The sequence below is a fragment of the Salvelinus alpinus genome, chromosome 7 (assembly GCF_045679555.1).
Source record: "Salvelinus alpinus chromosome 7, SLU_Salpinus.1, whole genome shotgun sequence".
Classification (NCBI taxonomy): Eukaryota; Metazoa; Chordata; class Actinopteri; order Salmoniformes; family Salmonidae; genus Salvelinus; species Salvelinus alpinus.
In genome coordinates, this window is record NC_092092.1 from 47,701,962 (window position 1) to 47,727,635 (window position 25,674).

The 25,674-nt window shown below is 42.2% G+C and overlaps 1 protein-coding gene across 2 annotated transcripts in view; it reads left to right on the forward strand.

Moving 5' to 3' along the window:
• LOC139581109 (follistatin-related protein 5-like) overlaps positions 1-25,674 on the forward strand; it is a 174,650-nt gene that overhangs the window by 59,709 nt on the left and 89,267 nt on the right. For both annotated transcript variants that reach the window (XM_071410529.1, XM_071410530.1), the window contains exon 4: positions 11,442-11,693. In XM_071410529.1, the coding sequence (XP_071266630.1) occupies positions 11,442-11,693 (252 nt within the window). The remainder of the gene's footprint in view (positions 1-11,441; positions 11,694-25,674) is intronic.

Below are 25,674 nucleotides of genomic sequence, written 5' to 3' on the forward strand. Positions count from 1 at the left end.
TCCAAATGACAGAGTTGGAACACATGTTCCTGGTTGTATAACCCCAGTCCCTACAGGAGCTTAGTTTATCTCGCTTTCATCTCATCAGTTGTCATTCTGTGACTCATTTGTTTCGCGACACATGGATGTTTCCCTCCAAAATAAGTAATATTCCTTGGGCGATTCTGACAAGGCACTGATGCATTTATGCATTCACAATGCTTTTGACTTGGGGCAGTGAGGATGCAGACAACCATAAGGGCACTTGGTTCTACATCCTGCTACCTACTGTATCTATAAATTAATCAACAGAGAAATCTAGGGATTAATAAATAAGTAACCCTCACTTTTTCAAGTTCATCTCCCTTTATCTTCCTATCTTAATGGCTATATCCCTGCCCATCTCAAAGCAAAGAGCAGCGGACAGAACACTTAAAAGTTTTTTAAATAATGAATGACCGGATTGGATTTGTGCTCATCGTATCGACAGCACACTCTGTGTCGTCTGGAGTCCTAGAAACTGCATAAAAAAAGAGCAGACAACATTGCAGGCTCTCACTTTTTCTTAGGTCGCCTCTAAGGCTCTTTGAATAGATGCATATTTAATTTCCCTTCTGGTTTTTTCCATTCAGGTCAATGGTTATGGAAATTGTTTGATCCAACAAGAAACAGTTACCACCCAAGGATTTTTTTTTGTCTTTTCAAACACACCTCTGTCAATCACCTCTGTTTGTTTTTTGCTTGACATGGCTTCAGAGTCTTGCACAGCTAAAGCCTGACAGTCATGTCTCCTTTGTGTGCTATTTCCAGACAACACTGGTAATCAGAAATTCTGAGTATATGACAGAGGAAAAGCTTCAAGTTTAATACAAAGCTTTTACCCCCCCACCGCAATCTCCCCTGCCCTCCTCTACAACGACCAAAGACCCCCCCCCCCCTCCGTACCACCATTCCTGTAGGCCTGAAAGCAAAGAAAAGTCTAAATAAATATATCTAATTGGCTTGTATTCAAGATTCAAGGGCCTATCATCATTAAGTAACGTAAAAGATGCAAAGCATTTTATATTTTAATTCATGCACTTGAAATGTTTTTTGTAACTTTGCCCCAGAAGCATATAACTGCAGTGCACTCCCACATCATATGAAGGAATGTGCCTACCTGATTTAGGGGACACAGTGAACAGTTGGGGCCAGTTTCCTTGGTGTTAAATACAGTCTGTGAATAAACTTAAAAAGTATGCTAAGGTCATATTTTTCCATATTCTGTTCCAATTAAAGGGTTGTTCAGATTCAATCTGTGAACAATACTTTTTTAATGGCTAGCTCAGAATATGAGCTTTCCAAAAGGTGTTTATATATTATAGAGATCAGTTGTTTTGGGAGCCCATCATTGGATGGTTGAGTTTTCCAAGGGACTCCATAGGCCAGCATAGAAAAAAGGAATTGCCGGGTAATGTGTACATACTGTATCTTTCAAATCTTGGAATGTTCTCAAACCATTACTGTCCATGATATCGGTAAGGATACAGATTCCACATTTGGACCATTAGGGTGATGCACAGGGTCGCCCTCCAGATCACAAGGCATTATTGTGAAATATTGGAGCATGGGCATGCCATTTTCATTCTATTGTCTTTCAATTTTGCGGCAAATAGTAATTGTTGCAAGCAATAATAGGGCCAAAGCATAGTTTACATCGTTTAAGGGATATATCAGTGAATACCACCTCTTCCAAGGCAATAGGAGACACCATATTTCTCTCTATAGTAGGCCAGAGGGCCGAAGAATCTTATCGAAACCAATTTAGGATTGGGCGAAATGCTAATGCATGGAAATACAATTTAAAGTTTGGTACGGATAGTTGTCTTACAACGGTCCCTCTTTGTAAATGTGTTAATTTATCAAAATTAATCTGGGATCATTTACCTTGCCATATAAATGTTCAAACCGCACTATGAATTTTTCCCCCAATATCCAGAAGGATGAGCCATGGGAAGCATTGAACTACAGAAATTCAGCCGTGGCAATATATTCATTTTGACAATAGATATTCTGCCGGTTAAAGCAACAAAGATATTATTTCATGAACTGAGGTAGGATTGAAATTATTTTAGCATTCTGTTAACATTTCTGGCAATGGTTTCATCTAAGGAAGGAACCTTAGCTACTCCCAATGGGAAAAGATTGGAGATGGAGTCGTGTCATCGTGTCTTGAGAGGCAGTAGGGCTGATTTGGTTAGATTCATTTATCAAAATGTATCTATGATCTTCAGTGCGTTTGAGAGCGATTGAGATACAGTTGAAGTCGGAAGTTTACATGCACCTTAGCCAAATACATTTAAACTCAGTTTTTCACAATTCCTGACATTTAATCCTAGTAAAAATCCCTGTCTTAGGTTCACTTATGATCACCACCTTATTTTAAGAATGTGAAATGTCAGAATAATAGTAGAGAGAAAGATTTATTTCAGCTTTTTTTTCTTTCATCACATTCCCAGTGGGAACATACACTCAATTCGTATTTGGTAGCATTAACTTGGGTAAAACGTTTCGGGTAGCCTTCCACAAGCTTTCCACAATAAGTTGGGTGAATTTTGGCCCGTTCCTCCTGACAGAGCTGGTGTAACTGAGTCAGGTTTGTAGGCCTCCTTGCTCACACACGCTTTTTCAGTTCTGCCCACAAATTTTCTATAGGTTTGAGGTCAGGGCTTTGTGATTGCCACTCCAATACCTTGACTTTGTTGTCCTTAAGCCATTTTGCCACAATGTTGGTAGTATGCTTGGGGTCATTGTCCATTTGGAAGACCCATTAGCGACCAAGCTTTAACTTCCTGACTGATGTCTTGAGATGTTGCTTCAATATATCAACATAGTTTTCCTACCTCATGATGACATCTATTTTGTGAAATGCACCAGTCCCTCCTGCAGCAAGGCACCCCCACAACATGATGCTGTCACCCCCGTGCTTCACGGTTGGGATGGTGTTCTTAGGTTTGCAAGCAGCTTTTTTATGGTAGTTTTGGAGCAGTGGCTTCTTCCTTGCTGAGCAGCCTTTCAGGTTATGTCAATATAGAACTCGTTTTAGTGTGGATATAGATATTTTTCTACCTGTTTCCTCCAGCTTCTTCACAAGGTCCTTTGCTGTTGTTCTGGGATTGATTTGCACTTTTCGCACCAAAGTACGTTCATCTCTAGGAGACAGAACGCGTCTTCTTCCTGAGCGGTATGATGGCTGCGTGGTCCCATAGTGTTTATACTTGTGTGCTATTGTTTGTACAGATGAACGTGGTACATTCAGGCGTTTGGAAATTGCTCCCAAGGATGAACCAGACTTGTGGAGGTCTACAATTTTGTTTCTGAGGTCTTGGCTGATTTCTTTTGATTTTCCCATGATATCAAGCAAAGAGGCACTGCATTTTAAGGTAGGCCTTTAAATACATCCACAGGTACACCTCCAATTGACTCAAATTATGTGAATTAGCCTATCGGAAGCTTCTAAAGCCATGACATCATTATCTGGAATTTTCCAAGCTGTTTAAAGCACAGTCAACTTAGTGTATGTAAACTTCTGACCCACTGGAATTGTGATACATTGAATTATAAGTGCAATAATCTGTCTGTTAACAACTGTTGGAAAAATTACTTGTGTCATGCACAAAGTAGATGTCCTACCAGACTTGCCAAAACTATAGTTTGTTAACAAGAAATTTGTGGAGTGGTTGAAAAACTAGTTTTAATGACTCCAACCTAAGTGTATGTAAAGTTCCGACTTCAACTGTACATTGTCTAGATACAGTAAAATATTGTCGGCATATAATGGGGCTCCCGAGTAGCGCAGCGGTCTAAGGCACTGCATCTCAGTGCTAGAGGTGTCACTACAAACCCTGGTTAGATTCTAGGCTTTATCACAACCAGCCATGATTGGGAGTCCCATAGGGACTATTGGCCCTACGTCGTTGGGGTTTGGCCGGGGTAGGCGTCATTGTAAATAAGACTTTGTTCTTAACTGACTTGCCTAGTTAAATGATATATATTTTTTGATGAAGTGATCAGTCGATTTTAGGGAAATTGGTGTTATTTCCTTAGGTTAACGAATTGCATAGGCCAGAGGTTCCATGGATAATAATTGCTTCTAGTGATTCTGAATGGATTTGAGCAGATATTGCTTTTTAAAACTATGGCTGAGGGATTGGCATATAGTATTTTAATCATAGTATTTTAATCATATTAATGAAATGGGAGCCATTTCCCATATGTTACAAGATAGACTAGAATGGTCATATCTCTGGTCTATCAAAAGCTTTTTCTGCATCGAGGGAAAATACAGCCCAAGGAGCTGTTGTGTCTGATGAAGCATCTAAGATATGTAATAGTCAACAGAGGTTATCTGAGGATAAAAGCTTTTTAACAAACCCGCTTTGGTCTGTGTGGACCAATTTGGGTAAGTAAGTTTTGAGACGGGACGACAATATTTTAGAAAACGGTTTAATATCTGTGTTCATCAAAGATAAGGGGAGATAGTGAGAACACTGGTTGGCATCCTTACCTTTATTGCATAAAAGCCAAATTAGTGCTGTATTCACATCTCTCCCAAATGTACTTCTGTGAATGGCTGTATTAATAATTTAGAGTACTAGTGGACCTAATTGATTCAGAACTTATACCATCCCATCCAGGTGTTTTGCCTTTATATATGCTATCCAATGCCCATTTGAGTTCATTGAGAGTGATTTAGGCTCCCAGCGAGGTGGCTTCCTCTTTTGAGAGAAGAGGAGTTGTTAATTATTTTAGAAAGGACTAGTTTGGATTTACAATCAGAGGTGTAAAGGTTCTTTACAGAAACGGGAGATTCTTTGATTAATTTGGGTTCTGATGGTAATTCCCCTGTTTCAGATTCAATAGTTGCTGTTACTAAGATTCTAAAGAACACACCGACTCAGACACACAAACACAAAATGTGACATGCAGCATGTTCTTGTGTTCTTTTGACACACTATTGACAAGCTGTTATAATAGAACAAACAAAATCCATCCTCAAATGAACTAATTCCACATCATAATATGAACACATTACTGGGACATGTGTTTCTGTCCCCTTCGACCAGAAAACCAGCCGTCAAAAAGCCCAAAATAACAACTGTACCAAAACTCCCCAAGATATCGTATGTCACCAAACACACGCTGTGGCTAGCTGCCACCAGCAAGACAACCTAATGTTCTGTGAAGTAACACTGGGAGTAGTGTTAGGAGTTGACAATTAGTCAAGCATGGCACGCTCTGACAAATTGCACCATTTACTGACATGGGATGAGGGATGCATTCTAATATGGACACGCTGAGAGAAAAGCATGGGCCCCTATTGACTGATCAGGCCAAAGAGAGTAATGGGATGGAAAGTTCAATCCTGGATGAGTGAACGTGCAGGTGGATCGCACAAGCAGCACCTTTACACACCCAATTGTGTGCTTTGGTCTAGAACAGGGGGACTAATGCTCACTTGCAGTCAATCGATTGGCTGAGCACGCTTGGAAAGGTTTAGCTTGTTGTGCCGACAGCAGTGCGTTCCTGTTGAATACTTAGCTATCTCCCTTGACAACCTGTTTCTTTTCAGGCTTCACTTGTGAGCTTCATCGAGAGGAACCCGAAGGCCTGTGCGATGGAGTCATTTACGTGGAAGGGGAACATCAATTTTTTAAAACTTTTTGAGGCTGCTTTAAATGGCGGCAAAAGCTTTTGCGCCTTAAATAATCACTTATTAAACATTTTCATGAGTTGTTTAAGCAACACTAACAAGCACAATAAATTGTCGCAATTTTGCAATTACTGTAATGTAGGTTGTGATGAGATGGACTTTACAACACCTTTTTCAGAGTGTAAGCTTCGGTGCCAATACAACATTTCAGAAACTTCATAGGCTACAACTTTGTGCAATATCGGTACCATTGGAAAATGTTGAGTGACAACCTTGTATCAACCCTCTGATCATCTCTAATGTGACGTGGTGACTACCTATTGGATGCATTCCTAGCAATGTTGTGTTGGCAGAGAAACAGCATTAAAATATTTGGGAATCTTTCTCCCATAAAGAGGTATAGGCCTATCCAAGTCATTGAGGATTTGGAGAGATGCATCACACAATTTGAAATGAAGATACAGTAGCAAAACGTTTAAGCGTGTATGTTTTTTTTACCGTTCCAAAAATGTCATGAGGCATCTATATTGAACAATGTTTTAACAGTTGGGCTTCACTCAGTTCAGAGCAAGTCTGTGCCAACACATGCTTTTAGTAACAATGGGAGACCACTGGCACTGCGTTCAGCCTACCATTTTGTGTAATCAAACCAATTACATCTTGATCCTAGAGCTTTTAGAAATAGAAATTCACTATAATTGTCAATTTTTTCCCATTCAGTATGTAATTGTACAGAGTGTCAATTTCATACTGCAGGTAAACCCACGCTCAACATGAATTCATTCATATGTGTCTATAATAGTATGTACAGTATTTCTCCATCTTCCCTACAACTCCTTTCCATATTGTGGAACTCAATATTGTACAAACATACATTCGTTTTGGTAAATACATTTTCAGTCCCCTCGTACAGAACACAATAAAATTAACTTTGCAATCGTTTCACAGAGGATATTGTTCAGTGTCAAGAGATGCTAACTAAGATTACAATTTATAATTTCCGACTAATTGAAAATAACATTTTGTTTAAAGTATCAGTCTGGCTTAAACAAGCCATACAAAGCTGGTTACAATTTCAGTTTTATCTACCAGAATAGATAGAACAAATATTACAACAAATGTTATGGTGAAACTCAAATATACTGATTAATAGAAAAACATTTTTTATGGATTTTTTTTATTTTTATTGTATTATATTTATTAATGACATTATGAATAGAAGGAGTTATGTCACATATGCAGCTATCGAAAATATATGGGAATATCTGCTCAATCCTAATTTACAACCAATTGATTGCAGCACTACCACAAAAATGGCGGAGGCAAGTGGAAAAGGGAGAAAGTAGGGAACTTGTTCACCTGCCATATATTTAAGATACAAATTGGCTGAAAGGAATTGGCATAAATAGAAAAATATACCTGTTTCATTTGAGGACAAAAATGTTGACAGCTGTGCCATACAGGTTCCAAATAAATGGGAAGAGATTTTCAACACTTAGTTTTTCCAATTTAAATTATTATATCAAATTCTTGCCACCAACAGAGTGCTATATACATGTAGTTTTCCCTTGTAGTCTGTAATGTTCGTCGTCTGAAGATGAGGAATCATCGGACCAAAACGCAGCGTTGTAAGTGTTCATGTTAATTTATTAAAACAGAACACTAAACAAAATAACAAAGCGAAAGAACGAAACAGTCCTGTCAGGTGCAACAACACAAAACAGAAAACAACTACCCACAAAACACAGGTGGGAAAAGGCTACCTAAGTATGGTTCTCAATCAGAGACAACGATAGACAGCTGCCTCTGATTGAGAACCACACCCGGCCAAACACACAGAAATAGAAACCTAGAACACAAAACATAGAATGCCCACCCCAACTCACGCCCTGACTAAACCAAAATAGAGACATAAAAAGGATCTCTAAGGTCAGGGCGTGACATAGTCATATGCCCTGCAATGTAGTGATGTAAGAATAGAGCCAACAACCTTGTGATTTCTTAGCAGGGGGTCCTTTCTTGGGTATTTATTAATAAATTATTAATGTTAAAGTCTTTCTCAATACAAAAATGCCACAAATGATTAGTGATGACACACACTGGCGAGAAGTAATCAGGTTTCTCTCTTCTGCCTAAAACACTCTTATCAGGTTTTAATTAAGCCAATGTGGAGGAATGAATTACAATTGTTCGGGATTGAAAGGTAGCAGGTTAAATGAAACGGGCCTGCCACCGTGAATATATTACTCTTTGTTTCCATGACAGCAGATATGCTAGTAAAAATACACAGTCTTTCCTGCTAGCGTTAATGTTAATGCTTTTCTCGAGTGCAGACACCTTTCCGGTTTTACCCACTTTCTACGTATGTCGCTTCTCCATAGACCGTGGTAACACAATATGTTACTGGTGCAACTTTCAAGGAACTAATCCAAGCGGGGTGACGTGTGGCGAGCGAGTCGTGTTGTGCGCCGTGTCATGTAAAGTTTTTGCATTGTTTAGTGTGCTGTTTATTCACACTTGCATCATCTTGTTCTCGCATGTGGGTCTTTTGGGGAATCTTAACTCACCACGGTGAGATGATCTGAGAGGTTCCAAACTGTTGTTTACTACACTCCCGACTTTCCCCAAGGACCCAGAGCCGCTGTTACGAAAAACATCACATGGGCCGGGACTTGCATCCTGGGTTTATGGAACAAATGGAGACGGCAAATGGGATATTGCTGGGGAAAAAGCATGCATTGTATATCTGAGAGAGTGCTGTAAATAGCATGCTTTGGGGGCATGCTTATGAATGTGAATGGGAGCGATTCAGTTAGATTCAGCTTTGTAATGGGTTTGAAGGCTTCAGATTCAGAAAGGCATCGCAAAGCGAGTAAGGTGGCGCATACCGAAGAGGTAAATGCTTCTGGTAGCCAGAAGGCACTAGATATTTATGTATTATAATGATTTAGCAGAGTATGATGCAACGAGTGGTGCACAGGGACATTATTGAGTTTTCCATCCTAAATGCGTTCGTTTTTGAACCCCTGCAATGTCATTCTGGTCATGTCTTTTGAATCCATGTAACTCTTTAGAGTTAAACATGATATGCATCTCATTATAAATACATAGAAGGGCGTTGCCCTTCAAACTATGTACACTGGGGTCAACATGTGTTCAAATCAACTTTTATTTTATTTGTCACATGCTTCATAAACAACAGGTGAAATGCTTACTAGACCATCAGACTGAGCACATGGGCTGAATAAATCTGACACTCACTGTATCCCAGTGAGCGTTACTTATTTTCCCCTGGTTCAGCATATTGTTTACCTCAGTCTTTTCCACTATTGTTGTTGCCTTCAAATCAAGACAGTTCCCTGTGACATTTCTTTATACACTATCCATGCATTTGGATATAGCCGTTCATCTACGCAACTCTATCTGTCTTTCTGAAAATCGTCCTCATTGCTGTACAATACAGTTATGAATAATGAATGAACATTTTCCAAGTGAAAGTTCCAAAGAAAATATTTTTTTCATCGGATAAAGCCAGCAACAATTACAAATGCAGTAACGCTAACTAGCGCCCAGAATCGGATACTCCCTCCCTCCCGCCGCACGCCTTTCACTTTGAAACGGCCAGTCATCAATAAACAAATCATTGCAGAGAATTATTCATTTGTCTTTGATGTCACTGGATCACCCAGAGACTGGGCGTGCATACCAATAACCAACTCCCTCTGCCCTCCTATGACCCCGTCGGTGACGTTTGGGCACCTTGCTGTGCAACACAAAGTCACATTAAATAATCATTATGCCACCGCACCGAGGGGGATGAATAAATCACAGCGAACCATGGCCATTGATTGGCTCGAATCAGGCCACAATGTAGACACTTGTATCGTTTAAATCCTCTCTGACAGATAGGGGTTAATGCACCCACGGGGAGTCGCTACCAGGGTGACGAAGCCTCTTTACGAGTGGTTTGTTTGTTACTGTATTCAGGTTCCCTGCCAACGGATTCCCTCGTCGACCAATGAGAGTAGAGTGTTTTTATTTTCCTCTATAGCGCGTTTGTTTATTAGAACACCATGTGCACCTAGTGGAGCAGATGCATTGGTCATTGTAAAGAAGGCATCTGAGGCACTGAAGCGTCGTACCATTATGATGCACCACTCCTTATTCAATGGCCAATACTAAAGCTCAAAGATGATTACAGAGAAGAGTATGGTAGCCCCTGGTTTATACTTTGATCCTAATGTATATTTCATGTTATATAGCTCACTAGAGCAGTGGATTGCCCGATAAATATAAACATTTCAAAATGGTGGTGGATTTGTGAAAAGTAGGACAGCGCTCACACTACAGGTCAAAACGTTGTGTATACAAATTTTTCTTCTTACTTTATTCACAATGCTTTTAGCTTACGTAGTGAAATGGTGCCCTAATAATTATGCCGGTAGGCAACCAAAAAGCAACCTAAATAGACCTCCAGCAGATAAATGATGCTTATTGAGTGAATGTTCCCATCATTTCAGTGGCCATCATTCGTCTCAGTGGGATTGTTTTTCCAGCGTTGGTGGCCATGTTCTTACTCCCCTTGAGCAGTGCCAATTATACCGTGATATTCGGGGGTCCCTATTCATTTCATGACGTTTTCATCTGACTGTCAAACAAATCTCTCCAAAAAGTAGGCTACCTACGCACATTTATCAACACAAATGATTCCAGCATCCAAAAAGTGCACCGTGAAGTGTGAACCCGCCATTTGATTAATGGAAGGAGATTTCTGTTACAAAACACCAAAAAGTGTAATTACATTCAGCGATTGTCATTAGGCCTACACTCTTGTAGCCCGAATTAGCCTAATTGATGCGTCTTGCTGACAAATGAACATTTTTAGTAAAAAGAAAAGTCAGAACACCTGAAACGGAGCTGTGTCAGTCCCGAGCTCATCGGTGCGGGAAACTGAGTGCCCAGCTGAAACAATGTTGCTCGCGAAAGCTTAAGCCAGACAGAGAGAGATCAGTACAAAATTGCATTTGAAACAAATAATGAAAAGTAATTTGCACACTGCCCTTGAGAGTGATTCCAAAGGGCAATGGAACTGGTGGATAGGGGACCTAAGAGAGAGCAACCTTTCGTTTGAGACCCAACACATTTGATACGGATGAGAGGTTATCGTGCTCCTTGCCCTGTCAAGAATACTTACTGCTTGTGGAGGTTGACTTGTTAAACACACGATAACACACTGCCTGAAAAGTAGTACAAAATCACATAAAACACACATTTTTTGCCTCAATACGAGATTTACTCGTATTAAACCTAGGCAGTTACTATAAGTAAACTTCAAAAGCTTTTCAAACACTGACTATCATCTTATTACTTTTCTAGTTTCTGATGTTAATGTTTTTACATTCTTGTAGAACCTACAGCTACATGGGATCTTCATTTGATCACCCTGTTGTTGCAGGAAATGCGAACTTGCAGTGTAATCAAGGTTTAAAAAGGCTTCTAACGTTTGACATTTCCATTTAAAAATGTCAGACTTGATTTGCCCTCACTAAAAATCTATCAACCTATACAAAAAAATGTATATTAATTATAATCCACACAATAATTCACATTTCCTGTTGTTGCAGGATTATTTTTATCCTGTGAGAAACTGATCAAATTAAGATCCTACATCTGTACTTTAAGTCAACTTTCAAACTCTAACAAACTATCGTCCTATTACTCCTATTATTTTCTGATTTTAAACGTTTCTTTATTTGTGTTTTCCTTGCAGGGTTTTTGGGCCATAACAATGGCTTCCAGAGTCCTTGTGAGCACAAGTACTGTGGCCTTGGGCGTCACTGCGTGGTCAACCATGAGAGTGGTAAAGGGGAGTGCAACTGTCTGGACCGCTGTAAACCACACTACAAACCGGTGTGTGGCTCGGACGGCAAGCTGTATCAGAACCACTGTGAGCTCCACCGTGCCTCCTGTCTGGGTGCACAGAGAATAACTATCATGCACAGCGAGGAATGCTTCTACAAAGGTAAGAATTACATCTCATAACGTCATAAAATGTCTGTCATGGAATGTGCAAGATCATATTATGGGATCAAAATGCTCTATACTCTTTAAAAAAAGGGTTCTTTGGCTGTCCCCATAGGATAACCCTTTTTTGGTTCCAGGTGAACCCTTTTGGGTTCCATGTAAAACCCTCTGTTTTACATGGAACTAAAAAAAGATAACTAAAAAAGGAAAAAGGGTTCTTCAAAGGGTTCTCTTATGGGGACAGCCGAAGAACCCTTTAACTTCTTCAGGATCGGATGAGCTAACGTAGGCTAATGCGATTAGCATGAGGTTGTAAGTAACAAGAACATTTCCCAGGACATAGACATATCTGATCTTGGCAGAAAGCTTAAATTCTTGTTAATCGAACTGCACTGTCCAATTTACAGTAGCTATTACAGTGAAAGAATACCATGTTATTGTTAAAGGAGAGTGCATAATTTTGAACATGAAAAGTTATTAATAAACAAATTAGGTACATTTGGGCAGTCTTGATACAACAATTTGAACAGAAATGCAATTGTTCTTTGGATCAGTCTAAAACTGTCCACATACACTGCTGCCATCTAGTGGCCAAAATCTAAATTGCACCTGGGCTGGAATAATACATTATGGCCTGTCTCTTGCTTTTCAAAGATTATGGTACAAACAAAATACAAAATAACTGTTGTTTTTTTCTTTGTATTATCTTTTACCAGATCTATTGTGTTATTTTCTCCTGCATTCCTTTCACATTTCCACATACATCAAAGTGTTTCCTTTCAAATGGTACCAATAAAATGCATATCCCTGCTTCAGGGCCTGAGTTACAGGCAGTTTGAATAGGGTATGTCATTTTAGGCGAAAATTTAAAAAAAGGGGTGGATCCTTTAAGGTTCTAGATAGCACCTTTTCCTATAAGAGTCTAAATCAGAGCTTTGGAGAAGCCACCAGAGATCCTGCCTCATTGCAGTTTTCAGAAATTCATATCTGACACGGAATGTTTTTGTTGTTAGAAAGAATGGTTTTGTACAGTGATGGAGCCATCTCTCACTTTATGAACCTGATACAGCATACAGTAGCTACTTCTTATACCCTGCTATCTCTATTAGTTTCTCAGTTGATGCAAAGCATTGCTTGTTTTTATATCATGAGCAGGTGGTAATACTGTACACACCAATGCTTTGATTTCCCCAGAGAATTTCAGATGCTCTGGAACATTGATTGTACAAAGACACCAATTACTTTTCCTGTATGGTAAAAAATGGGCTTTTCATAGGTGTTATGGTGTAGACCAGGGATACTCAAGTCCTATTTGAATAGGTCCAGTCACAAAAAAGTCCTAGGTGGCAAAGGTCCGGATGGACATTGTAATTTATCGGCTTAATAACAAACCCCCACCTAGCAAACCATGCGACCTCGAAGCCCGACCGAGTATTAACCCTGTTCTAGGTCCGGATCCGGTCCGTGGTCCGCTAGTTGAGTATGTAGGGTGTAGACCATGGAGTGGGTCTCAATAATATCTTTGTTTTTCGTGAAGTGTGCACTTGTTCACTACTTTACACAAATCGAAAAGCATTGGATTGGTGGAGGCAAGGACTAGTGGGAGTTTCCACCATCTTATACCAGTTATTTCCTTTCAAATCAGTGAAGGGAAGTAAACAAGTGCACACTTTGGGAGGAAGGAGAGATAATTGGTACACATGACAAAGCTATGTGATTTCTTATAATATTAGTGAGAGAAACATTGATTTACCTGGATTTCTGGGAAACAGAGTTTCAATATACCTTTCCTTTTGCAGGATGCACAATTGCATGATTCCTGTGCAAGCGAACTGCTGCAAGTGAATTATCCACTACATGATAAGCTACACAAGAAAATAGGAAAACAGTAAATGTAAAACTCATGTTTCCCATTTTCCATCACAATTATTAGTTTGGAATTGGAAGAATAATATAATCAAAGGTTGTATATTTTGCGGAACAAAAGACCCCGTCATAGAACTGCGTATAAAAACCCATCCGTAATGAAAGTATTATCACTTTCCTCCCATGCATGAGTCTGAGGCAATTCAGTCAGGGTAGGGCCTTGTCTGCATGCATACGCAAAGGGTACCAATCCTTTTCATCCCAATCAGACAAAGACATTTGGATCAATGATCTGTCCCTGGTTGTCTGGTGCTCTAATCAACTTCTCCATGTGTCCTGTCTGGTCAACCTTCCATCCTAGCCATCTGAAAATCAAGCCTCAATCAATGAGCATTCATAAGTGGGATTGTGATATTTGACCAACGTAGGCTGAATCAATACAAGATCAACATGAGCCAAATCAAAAAGGCTCTCGGCCTGAAAATGGTTTCTTTTAGTTGCTCTTTGTCTGTGCCCAGAATTGTTTTTTTACAGTGACTGATTTGTAATCAATTTCTTATTCGATGTGAGCAGCATAGGCACTGCTCGTAGACCTGTTGGTCCAATTAGAGCCCTCTCCTTTTTAAAATATTCATGGCCCCTTAAAAGCTTTGTTTTACTCTCTAGAAATAGACTGCAGTATTACTGCACTTGTAGCCACTTCCTGCTATTCCATTAGTATTTTCCCTGATAGGGCAAAGCACTAATGTTTACAACATTTGTCTTTCTTCTACATTAGTGCCCGCGTAGGTCTTGGCGGCAAATGACTGTAGAGGATTTGTTCATTGCAGCACATACAAAAGTCACAGTTAAAATGGTGGGAAATAGATAATTGAGGCAAATGTGTAGTGGCGCTTACAGCTAGAATCCAGACATAATTATAACGTGTTGTGATTGGGGGTTATTAGTGGTGAAATGGAATGTGCCTAAATGTCATATTATAAAACATGTCATTCACATATTTATAGTCCATGCAGACCCTGATTTCAATTTACCTTGAGTTAATGGGCATAAATACTTCCTTAGTGTAATCGTGATTTCCAATCATTTCAATATCACTCTAAAATTGTTTTCCCTTTTGGTAGTGTCAATGTAAATGCAGACGAACTCAGGTTCAGCCATTTCTATAATAGAAGTATAATACCTGATTACTATATGGAAAGGGTTCTACATTGAACCCAAAAGAGTTCTACCTGGAACAAAAATGGGTTTACCTGGAACCAAAAAGAGTTCTTCAAAGGGTTCTCCAATGTGACAACCGAAAAATCCTTTTAGGTTCTACATAGCACCTTTTTTTCCGAAGAGTATATGGACCGACCAAATCAGAGCATGTAGTCCTTGATATCCAACATGACCCCTACTATCTTTACACCCTTGGCAAGGAAATTAACCAATTGAACTTTTTCGTACTTAAATCACGCGATCATTAGCTATGTTTTGTTGCTTTAAAAAAAATTATAAAATAGATGCGACAATTACCTGCTAGGGTGAGTTCCCATTTGACTATCTTGTTTCGATAACAGTTGGACGTAATGACATCACAGAAATCTACAGTGTTGAATGAAACAGTAGTGGTTGAAGTGTTTCCATCACCCATTTAGGCAAATTGAGCATTAATAAATTGGTGACAGCCTGTATGCCTGCCCACCTATCTGTTTCCTGTATCAGGTAGCCCGCAACAGCCAGCATGGATAGAATGCAATACTTGACTAATATTTGCCATATTCTAATAATTAATAATTCATGTGCCAAGGAATCGCCACGGTTCGTGCCATGGTGATACTTGCACTCCTGTAGATCTGAAGTAATTGGATGGTGAAACTTGCATCAAACCAACCAGAAAAGCAAGGTGAAGCAATTCAAGCATTGTTCAAAGTCAGGATAATCCTTGTCCTGCAAAGAAACATTCTTTTTATAGCTGATAAAATTCATTTTTGCAAGCAGTAGGCAATCATCGGCAGTCATCATTTATTTGAAAAACACCATTTCCATCATCATTTGACGCACTAAAGAAAAATCCACGCCTGTCGAACGGATAGAAATGATGTTGAACGGATAAAAAGAATTCTCATATATCTTCCATTTCCATTACAGATGTCGCAAATATTTTATTGTGTCTGGCAGACACGGACCACAGAGTAGAGCTGCCTTGTATAGCATCACACTAATGCCATGCTAATGTCACAGTAAGACAAGAAACAGACATCCAGGCCTCGAAAAGACTTAAGTCAAGTTTCAAATGCCAGATTAAGTTGATAGAGGGACAATTAGTACCAGGGGCTTGGGTTGCCTAGCAGCAATGATTGTTTTCAAATGTGAGAAGAAAAAAACCTGCTAGGGCCCTTCTGAGTTGGTCTCAGCTTAATTAGTACATGTGGAAATGGACAGCCTCTATCTGCACAGCGCTCTTATCTCCTAGGAAGGACAGGATAAAAAATGACAGCCAATGCGTTGACTGAAGGTTCTCATTAGGACTTTGGATAACATATGACCCCCGTCTACTTCCACCCCCCCCCCCCCCCCCCCACTCCCTCCTCTACTGCTCGGAAACCGAGTCGGGATTGGATTTGATTGAAACATGAGTGGAGAACAAAAGCTTGTCCAATCCAAGGGGGAAGTTTCATGGATGGAAGCAGGGCAATCTCAGCAGCAGACAATTGACACAACCATAGACAATTAACAATGACTTCCTGGCATTCCAGCCAAGTGCTCTCTGTGCTTCAGAAACACATCCATGTACCAGTAGGAGGAGATTTTTAGTTTGTGTTGTTGTTTTCATGTGATAATCAATGATGTCACTCATCCGGAGCAAGAATTCAATCATAGAACCAGCCCTATTGCTTTAGTCTTTGACTATTTGGATGTTGAGTGGTGATATAGCATATCCGTGTGATTTCAGTGTGCCTAGAAAGACAAAGACAACGTTTTAAGATTAGCCTAGGATACCTTAAGGTAAGAGATGCTTAATTACAATACCCTAAGGAGTATTTGGTTATGTATGTCTTGATACTGTATGTGAATAGGGAATGGAGTCAATGAAACATGCATTGCATTATCGTGCAACTGCAGAGAAAGTCCCATGTTTCCTGTGTGACAAAGATGCACTACTTTAATAAAACCAAAATACTGTAAGTTGTTTGGTCTCGCCCGTGTACGGTTGTTTTATTAATCAAATGCTTTGGCATATGTCTATAGGGGGATTGTGCAACATCTTCAGTCTCACCTTTATTGTGCATGTTTTCATACTGTATGTGTTACACTGTTATTGAGTACTTTCTTTTATAAGATTTTCCCTCCAGGGAAATTTACAGTGAGTTAGTACTCGTGGTGCTCTCTGCATTTATTTATATTCAAGAAATACAATTTCACGTCAACTATATGTATGTAGAGGAAGCAATTAAGGTTTCAGTGTTTCATCTCGCTTCAAAATCCCCAATTAAATGTTGTTTAGAAACAGAATTAGTCTCCGGCAAAAGTTCACTGCGAATAGTTTGCGCCAACCTCCAGTCAACTGTCAATGTTACCTGTTGCTAGGTTTGTGGTGATATGGACTGAGTTCTCTGTGGAAATACAGTGTCTCAATTATGTTTTTTTTTTTTTTTTTACTATCTCTCAACAAATTGTTTTGCTGAACTAACAAAAAAGCCCTATCCGTCGAGCTCTTTAACATACTGGAAGTCATTTATCATACATAGTAAGTATTCTTTTTTTTATCATAGTAAATCATCTCAAGTGCTGAATCTTTGTTTGAATATCAATATGTTTCATTCAGGAACCAAGTTTGAATCTTCTGATAGAAGACATCTGTTCCACTTTTGGAGGATCACTGATTAAATTAGCATAAATGACTGGGCTTTCCTCTAAGAAGTATTTTTATGTTGTTGAGGGAGACATTTAATGTAACAATTCTTAAGTCCATGAATAAAAGAGACACATCTTGATTTCCTATGTACAGTGAACGATAGATTACCTTTACAAAAAAGGCAGCATCTTAATTTATTATCAGCGAATACGCGGTAAAAATAACATATTTTGTCAACCACAACCGACAGTGTCCCGATGGCCTTCACAGTGTGCCTCACAACAAAACCCTTCCGTGTGGATGGTTCCCTGGTGGCCTGCTGTACGTCAGAAAAACATGCTTATGAAGCCATCATGGCATCTTTTCCCAGGAGACCTTCTATCTAAATGAGGTCTCTGTGCTTTTCAATTCTAGTGAGACGACACAGTGGGATTTGCCTGCCTGAAACCTCAGAAGTAAGACCTCAGAAGCTCTGTGCGCTCTTTCTTTTTTTAATGACTAGGCTTGGCACGGATGCAGCGACCTCCACGTGAGACCCTGGGTGTGTCAGCCCCCCCCAACCCCATAAACCTGCATTGTCACCTACAGAAAGGCTCCTCATTAAATCCTGACCTGTGTATCATTACGTTTTCAAAGGCTATGGGTGTAAATCAACCCCCAGGGTCTGTCTGCATGCATCTTACCTACAGTATGTATGTGTATCTCAATGCTCCATTTTCAAATGTTTGTGTGGTTTTGCTACAGTGTTTAATAGTGGCTAACAGTTCAATGCTAAAGTGCACTAACACTCCGAGTAGTCGATATTAAACGTTCCGGCTCAATCCAGACAGATTATGAGGCTCATCTGCTGTATATCAAATTAATGATGCAGGATCAGTTTGGTGCATTTGTAACTAAGAACAGCACACACAGGCACATATGAGAAAAGATAGAGACGCTAAAGTAGCCTCTTGCTGTCACCTTCTGACCCTAGTTCTTTTGTATTTTCTTTGTTTTAGTTGGTCAGGGCGTGAGTTGGGTGGGTTCTATGTGTTGTGTTTCTATGTGGGGTTTTCGTTTGGCCTGATATGGTTCTCAATCAGAGGCAGGTGTTTGTCATTGTCTCTGATTGGGAGCCATATTTAGGTAGCCTGTTTTGTAGTGTGTTTTGTGGATGATTGTTCCTGTTATGTTGTTCGTGTGTTCACTATTTCGGGACTGCAGCGTCTTCGTTTGTTTATTGTTTTGTTCTTGCTTAAAAGTATTCGAAATAAATATGAATACTCACCACGCTGCATCTTGGTCCGACATTTCCTACTCCTCAGATGAAGAGGACGAAGACTCCTATTACAGAATCACCCACCAAAACCGGACCAAGCAGCGTGGTAACGGGCAGCAGCAGGAGCGGCAGCGATATCTGGAGAAATGGACTTGGGAGGAGATTCTGGACGGTAAGGGACCCTGGGCATAGGCTGGTGAATATCGCCGCCCAAAAGCTGAGCTGGAGGCAGCGAAAGCGGAGAGGCGGCGGTATGAGGAAGCAGCACGAAAGCGCGGATGGAAGCCCGAGAGGCAGCCCCAAACATTTATTGGGGGGGGGGGGGGCACACGGGGAGTGTAGCTGGGTCAGGTAGGAGACCTGAGCCAACTCCCCGTGCTTACTGTAAGGAGCCGAGGATGGAACCGGAGCCAGTCGGGGTGGAGTTGGAGGTGAGCAGGGGGAGCGAAGCAGAGACAGTGAAGGAATTAATGGGGAGATTGGAGGAGAGAGTAATGAGGGAGTTGCTATGTTGGTGCATGAGGCACGACATCCGCCCGACGGAGCGTGTCCGGGATTTGATGTCACCTGAGTCAGCTCTCCATACTCGTCCTGAGGTGCGTGCTAGCCGTCTGGTGAAGACTGTGCCAGCCCCACGCACCAGGCCTCCTGTGCGCCTCCCTAGCCCTGCACGTCCTGTGGCAGCCCCACGCACCAGCTCTCCTGTGGCAGCCCCACGCACCAGCCCTCCGGTGGCGGCGCCACGTACCAGGCCTCCAGTTCCAGCACCCCGCACTCGCCTTGAGGTGCGTGTTCCCAGCCCGGTACCACCAGTTCCGGCACCACGCACCAGGCCTACTGTGTGCCTCCAGGGTCCAGTATGCCCTGTTCCTGCTCCCTGCACTCGCCCAGTGGTGCGTGTCCCCAGCCCGGTACCTCCAGTTCCGGCACCACGCACCAGGCCTACTGTGCGCCTCAGCAGGCCTGAGTCTCCCGTCTGTCCAGCGCCGCCTGAGCTGCCCGTCTGTCCAGCGCCGCCTGAGCCGCCCGTCTGTCCAGCGCCGCCTGAGCCGCCCGTCTGTCCTGGGCCGTCAGAGCCGCCCGTCTGTCCTGGGCCGTCAGAGCCGCCCGTCTGTCCTGGGCCGTCAGAGCCGCACGTCTGTCCTGAGCCGTCAGAGCCGCCCGTCTGTCCTGAGCCGTCAGAGCCGCCCGTCTGTCCTGAGCCGTCAGAGCCGCCCGTCTGTCCTGAGCCGCCAGAGCCGCCCGTCTGTCCTGAGCCGTCAGAGCCGCCCGTCTGTCCTGAGCCGTCAGAGCCGCCCGTCTGTCCTGAGCCGTCAGAGCCGCCCGTCTGTCCTGAGCCGTCAGAGCCGCCCGTCTGTCCTGAGCCGTCAGAGTCGCCCGTCTGTCCTGAGCCGTCAGAGCCGCCCGTCTGTCCTGAGCCGTCAGAGCCGCTCGTCTGTCTTGAGCCGTCAGAGCCGCCCGTCTGTCCTGAGCCGTCAGAGCCGCCCGTCTGTCCTGAGCCGCCAGAGCCGTCCGTCAGTCAGGAGCCGCCAGAGCCGCCCGCCAGTCAGGAGCCGCCAGAGCCGCCCGCCAGTCAGGAGCCGCCAGAGCCGCCCGCCAGTCAGGAGCCGCCAGAGCCGCCCGCCAGTCAGGAGCCGCAAGAGCCGCCCGCCAGTCAGGAGCCGTCAGAGCCGCCCGTCTGTCCTGAGCCGTCAGAGCCGCTCGTCTGTCCTGAGCCGTCAGAGCCGCCCGTCTGTCCTGAGCCGTCAGAGCCGCCCGTCTGTCCTGAGCCGCCAGAGCCGTCCGCCAGTCAGGAGCCGCCAGAGCCGCCCGCCAGTCAGGAGCCGCCAGAGCCGCCCGCCAGTCAGGAGCCGCCAGAGCCGCCCGCCAGTCAGGAGCCGCCAGAGCCGCCCGCCAGTCAGGAGCCGCCAGAGCCGCCCGCCAGTCAGGAGCCGCAAGAGCCGCCCGCCAGTCAGGAGCCACCAGAGCCGCCCGCCAGTCAGGAGCCACCAGAGCCGCCCGCCAGTCAGGAGCCGCCCGCCAGTCAGGAGCCGCCAGAGCCGCCCGCCAGTCAGGAGCCGCTCTTCAGTCCGGAGCTGCCCTTCAGTCCGGAGTTGCCTTTCAGTCCTGAGCTGCCTCTCAATCCGGAGCTGGCTTTCAGTCCGGAGCTTTCCCTCAGTCCGGAGCTGCCCCTCAGTCCGGAGCTGCCCCTCAGTCCAGTGGGGCCCTTTAGTAGGGTTGCAAGTCATAGGTTGGTGGCGAGGGTCGTCGCTCAAAGGACGCTACGAAAGCGGACTAAGACAATGGTGGAGTGGGGTCCACGTCCAGCGCCGCCACCGCGGACAGATGCCCACCCAGACCCTCCCCTATAGGTTCAGGTTTTGCGGCCGGAGTCCGCACCTTGGGGGGGGGGGGGGGTACTGTCACGTTCTGACCCTAGTTCTTTTGTATTTTCTTTGTTATAGTTGGTCAGGGCGTGGGTTGGGTGGGTTCTATGTGTTGTGTTTCTATGTGGGGTTTTCGTTTGGCCTGATATGGTTCTCAATCAGAGGCAGGTGTTTGTCATTGTCTCTGATTGGGAGCCATATTTAGGTAGCATGTTTTGTAGTGTGTTTTGTGGGTGATTGTTCCTGTTATGTTGTTCATGTTCGTATGTTCACTATTTCGGGACTGTAGTGTCTTCGTTTATTTCGTTTGTTTATTGTTTTGTTCTTGCTTAAAAGTATTCGAAATAAATATGAATACTCACCACGCTGCATCTTGGTCCGACATTTCCTACTCCTCAGATGAAGAGGATGAAGACTCCTATTACACTTGCCTTGAAATCATACAGAACAAGTATTTCTGTATGTTGGTGTTACTCAAATTCTGCTTCAAAAAATCTGCCGTCAGTCAACCCTGCATTTGAAACAAAACCTCACACAAATTGAAAATGAAAATGTTTGCTTTTGGTCTTAAAATTATTAAGAAATACAGTGAGTATTGGGACAGTGACAATTTTTTTATTGTTTTGGCCCTGTACTCAGCTTTATTTTGAGTGTGTTTTCATCCATAACAGGTGGACCGTTTAGGAATGACAGCACTTGCTGTAGTCCCCCCATTTTAGGAGCCAAAATTATTGGGACAAATTCACGTCTTTAACCTGTATTTATTTATTTTACCTTTATTTTACTAGGCAAGTCAGTTAAGAACAAAATCGTATTTTACAATTACGGCCTACCCCGGCCAAACCCTCACCTAACCTAACCTGGACATATTGTGCACAGCCCTATGGGACTCCCGATCACGGACGGTTGTGATACCTGCCGGGATGAAACCAGGGTCTGTAGTGACGCCTCTAGCACTGTAATGCAGTGCCTTAGACCGCTGCGCCACTCGGGAGCCACTTATACTGTATGGTTATTAAAAAGTAAAGTATTTGCTCCCATATTCATTTTAACAGACACTCTTATCCAGAGCGACTTACAGTAGTGAGTGCATACATTTTCAAAGCCACAACCCACATGGCGTTGTAAACGCCATGCTCTACCAACTGAGCCACTTGGGACCACGCAATCAATACACGCAATGAATACACGCAATTAATACACGCAATGAATACATCAAGCTTGTGACTACAAATTTGTTAGATGCATTTGCTGTTTTTTTTGGTCAGATTATTTTGTGTCCAATAGAAATTTATGGTAAATAATGTATTGTGTAATTTTGGAGTAACTTTTACTGTAAATAAGAACTGAATATAAACGCAACATATAATGTGTTGGTTCCATGTTTCATGAGCTGAAATAAAAGAAAATGTTCCAGAAATGTTCCATACACACAAAAAGCTTATTTCTCAATAATGTTGTGCACAAGTTTCTTTACATCCCTGTTAGTGAGGATTTCTCCTTTGCAAAGATAATCCATCCACCTGACAGGTGTGGCATATAAAGAAGCTGATTAAACAGCATGATCATTACACAGGTGAACCTTGTGCTGGGGACAATAAAAGGTCACTCCAAAATGTGCCGTTTTGTCACACAACACAATGTCACAGATGACTCAAGTTTTGAGGGAGCATGCAATTGGCATGCTGACTGCAGGAATGTCCAACAGAGCTTTTGCCAGAGATTTTAATGTTATTTTCTCTACCATAAGCCGCCTCTAATGTTGTTTTAGATAATTTGGCCTCACGACTGCAGACCATGTGCATGGCGTTGTGTAGGCGAGCGGTTTGCTGATGTTATCGTTGTGAACAGAGTGCCCCATGATGGGGGGTGAGGTTATGGTATGGTCAGACATAAGCTACAGACAACGAACACAATTGCATTTTATCAATGGCAATTTCCAACAGAAATACTGTGGCAAGATCCTGAGGCACATTTCTTTTTAAAGGTATCCGTGACTAACAGTTAAATAAAGGTTAAATAAAAATAAATAAATATAAGATGCATATCTATGTAAATGTATTTCAATTGACTGATTTGCTCATGTGAACTGCAACTCATTAAAATCCTAGAAATGGTTGCGTTTATACTTTTGTTCAGTATACATTAATGTGGATGCTACCATGATAATAGATAATCCCTAATGAATTGTGAATAATGATGATTGAGAAAGTAACGTACAAATATCATACCCCCCCCAAAATACTAACCTCCCTTGTTATTGTAATGGTGAGAGCTAAGCATGTCTTGGGGGTATTATATTTGTGCAGTGCATTTCGGTTCTGAGAGGCCTGGGATTGAAGGAAAGTCAGTCAATAATCATGATTTGTCAAATAAAAATAGTACGGAGGTCGTCAGAATGTTTTACAAAAGGGGACATTACACCCAAGGTTTATCAGCAATGAAATCAATCACTTTTAGTCACTCTCTGATGTACAGTTCGTGATCTGAGCATTTAGTATGTTTCAGCAAAGTCACAGGAACATCTGTGAGGGAATTTATGCAGTGAGTAATGGAAGACCAGCCACTGGACTTTTAGTAGGTTCTGAATTGCTGTTGACAGGAGGAAGATCAGTAAGTCGTGTTGAAAAGTTGTACAGGTAATTCAGTCATAAAGAGTATTCAGCTGAGCTTCCCAAACAGGGATTTTATTTTGTTGCCATGATAATAGATTTAAAGAGTAACCTAGGTAACATTGAGGGACATGATCCCATTTCTACTACTGGGACTCTAAGATCAATATTTTGTGTGTTGGAATGGAGCTATCAGGTTCAGTATAGATTTTCTTGTCTTTTATTGCTCTTCATTTGGCTTTTTCTGAGATCCCAACAACGCATAATGATAGACATATCACTGGATGGCATAGCCAGCCTGTCTTATTATGGCAAAATAAAGACAGATGCTGTAGGAGGACGTTGCAGATTTATTGCATAGCTTTGGGGACAGGGAATGGCCCATTTGTCGAAAATGTATATACTAAGAGAAATTTGCATTCAAATGATCTCATTTTTCTTTGTCTAGTCCTCTGCAGTCACGTACATGTACTAAAGAGTTGGTATCGGACCTGGGTCATATGCATGTCTCCAGACTGTTATTCCACTGAGTTAAAGTCTAGGAATTAGCTTGGGGAGCTAATATGTTTCTTTAGGATAATGCTTCTTTAGTTCTCAGTCAAAGTTAGCCATCATGTGACGGTGAGTTTAATCCACTTAACCACCCCTCCGCTACTCTGGCCTAGACATGCTAGTGGAGTGTAAGGTTGAGTCAACAATCCACCACTTTCCCAACCATAAAGCGATGCTAAGGGCCCCGAGACATGCTCGTCCCCCTCAGTCCATGCCAAAGCCTGCCATACACTTCCAGGAAGAAGATTACCAGCTTTGACAGAGTCAGTACGATATCCCCTCTTTTTATATTCTTAGAAGTAAAAACTCACTGTCATGTGTTGCATCAGAAGGTGAAAAAATTCAGCAACGTTCTTTGAAGGTAGTGTCACGCCCTGGCCTTAGTTATCTTTGTTCTCTTTATTATTTTGGTTAGGTTAGGGTGTGACGAGGGTGGTTTGTGTGTTTTTTTTGTCTCATCTAGGGTGTTTGTACTGTCTAGGGGGGTTTTGTAGAGTAATGGGGTTGTGTTCATTGTAGGTGTTTATGTAAGTCTATGGTTGCCTAGATTGGTTCTCAATTAGAGGCAGGTGTTCATCGTTGTCTCTGATTGGGAACCATATTTAGGCAGCCATGTTCTTTGGGTATTTTGTGGGTGATTGTTTCCTGTGTCAGTGTTTGTGCCACACGGGACTGTTACGGTTTGTTCACGGTTATTGTTTTTGTATTGGTGTTCATTGTTCAGTTTTCTATATTAAAACATGGACAACTACCACGCTGCGTATTGGTCCGATCCTTGTTACACCTCTTCAGACGACGAAGAGGAAGACAGCCGTGACAGGTAGCCTACCCACAGGCAATATAATAACTTCATTTAGGAACGGGGAAGAGGAGTGTTTCATAGGATGTTTATTTATTTGCCAGCCTTTTCTTTTGGAATGTAGTTAAAGTTGTGCAAACAAACAGTTGATGTAAGACTTGAACTTAAATCAAATCAAATTTGATTTGTGACATGCTTCGTAAACAACAGGTGTAGCTTAACAGGGAAATGCTTACTTAAGGGCACTTCCCAACAATGCAGAGAGAAATAAAATAGAGAAATAATAGAAAAGTAAATTATTAATTAAAGTAATAATACATACACAATGAGTAACTTTAACTTGGCAATACACACAAGGTACCAGTACCAAGTTGATGTGCAGGGGTATGAGGTGATTGAGGTAAATATGTACATATAACTAGGAATAAAGTGACTAGGCAACAGGATTTATAATTAACAGTAGCAGCAGCGTTTGTGATGAGTAAAAAAACAGATTGCACAAAGGGTCAAGGCAGCTATTTGGTTAAATATTTAACTAACTATTTAGCAGTCTTATGGCTTGGGGGGTAAAAGTTGTTCAGGGTCCTGTTGCTTCCAGACTTGGTGCATCTGTGCCGCTTGCTGTGCGATAGCAGAGAGAACAGTCTATGACTTGGGTGGCTGGAGTCTGAGAGTTTTTAGGGCC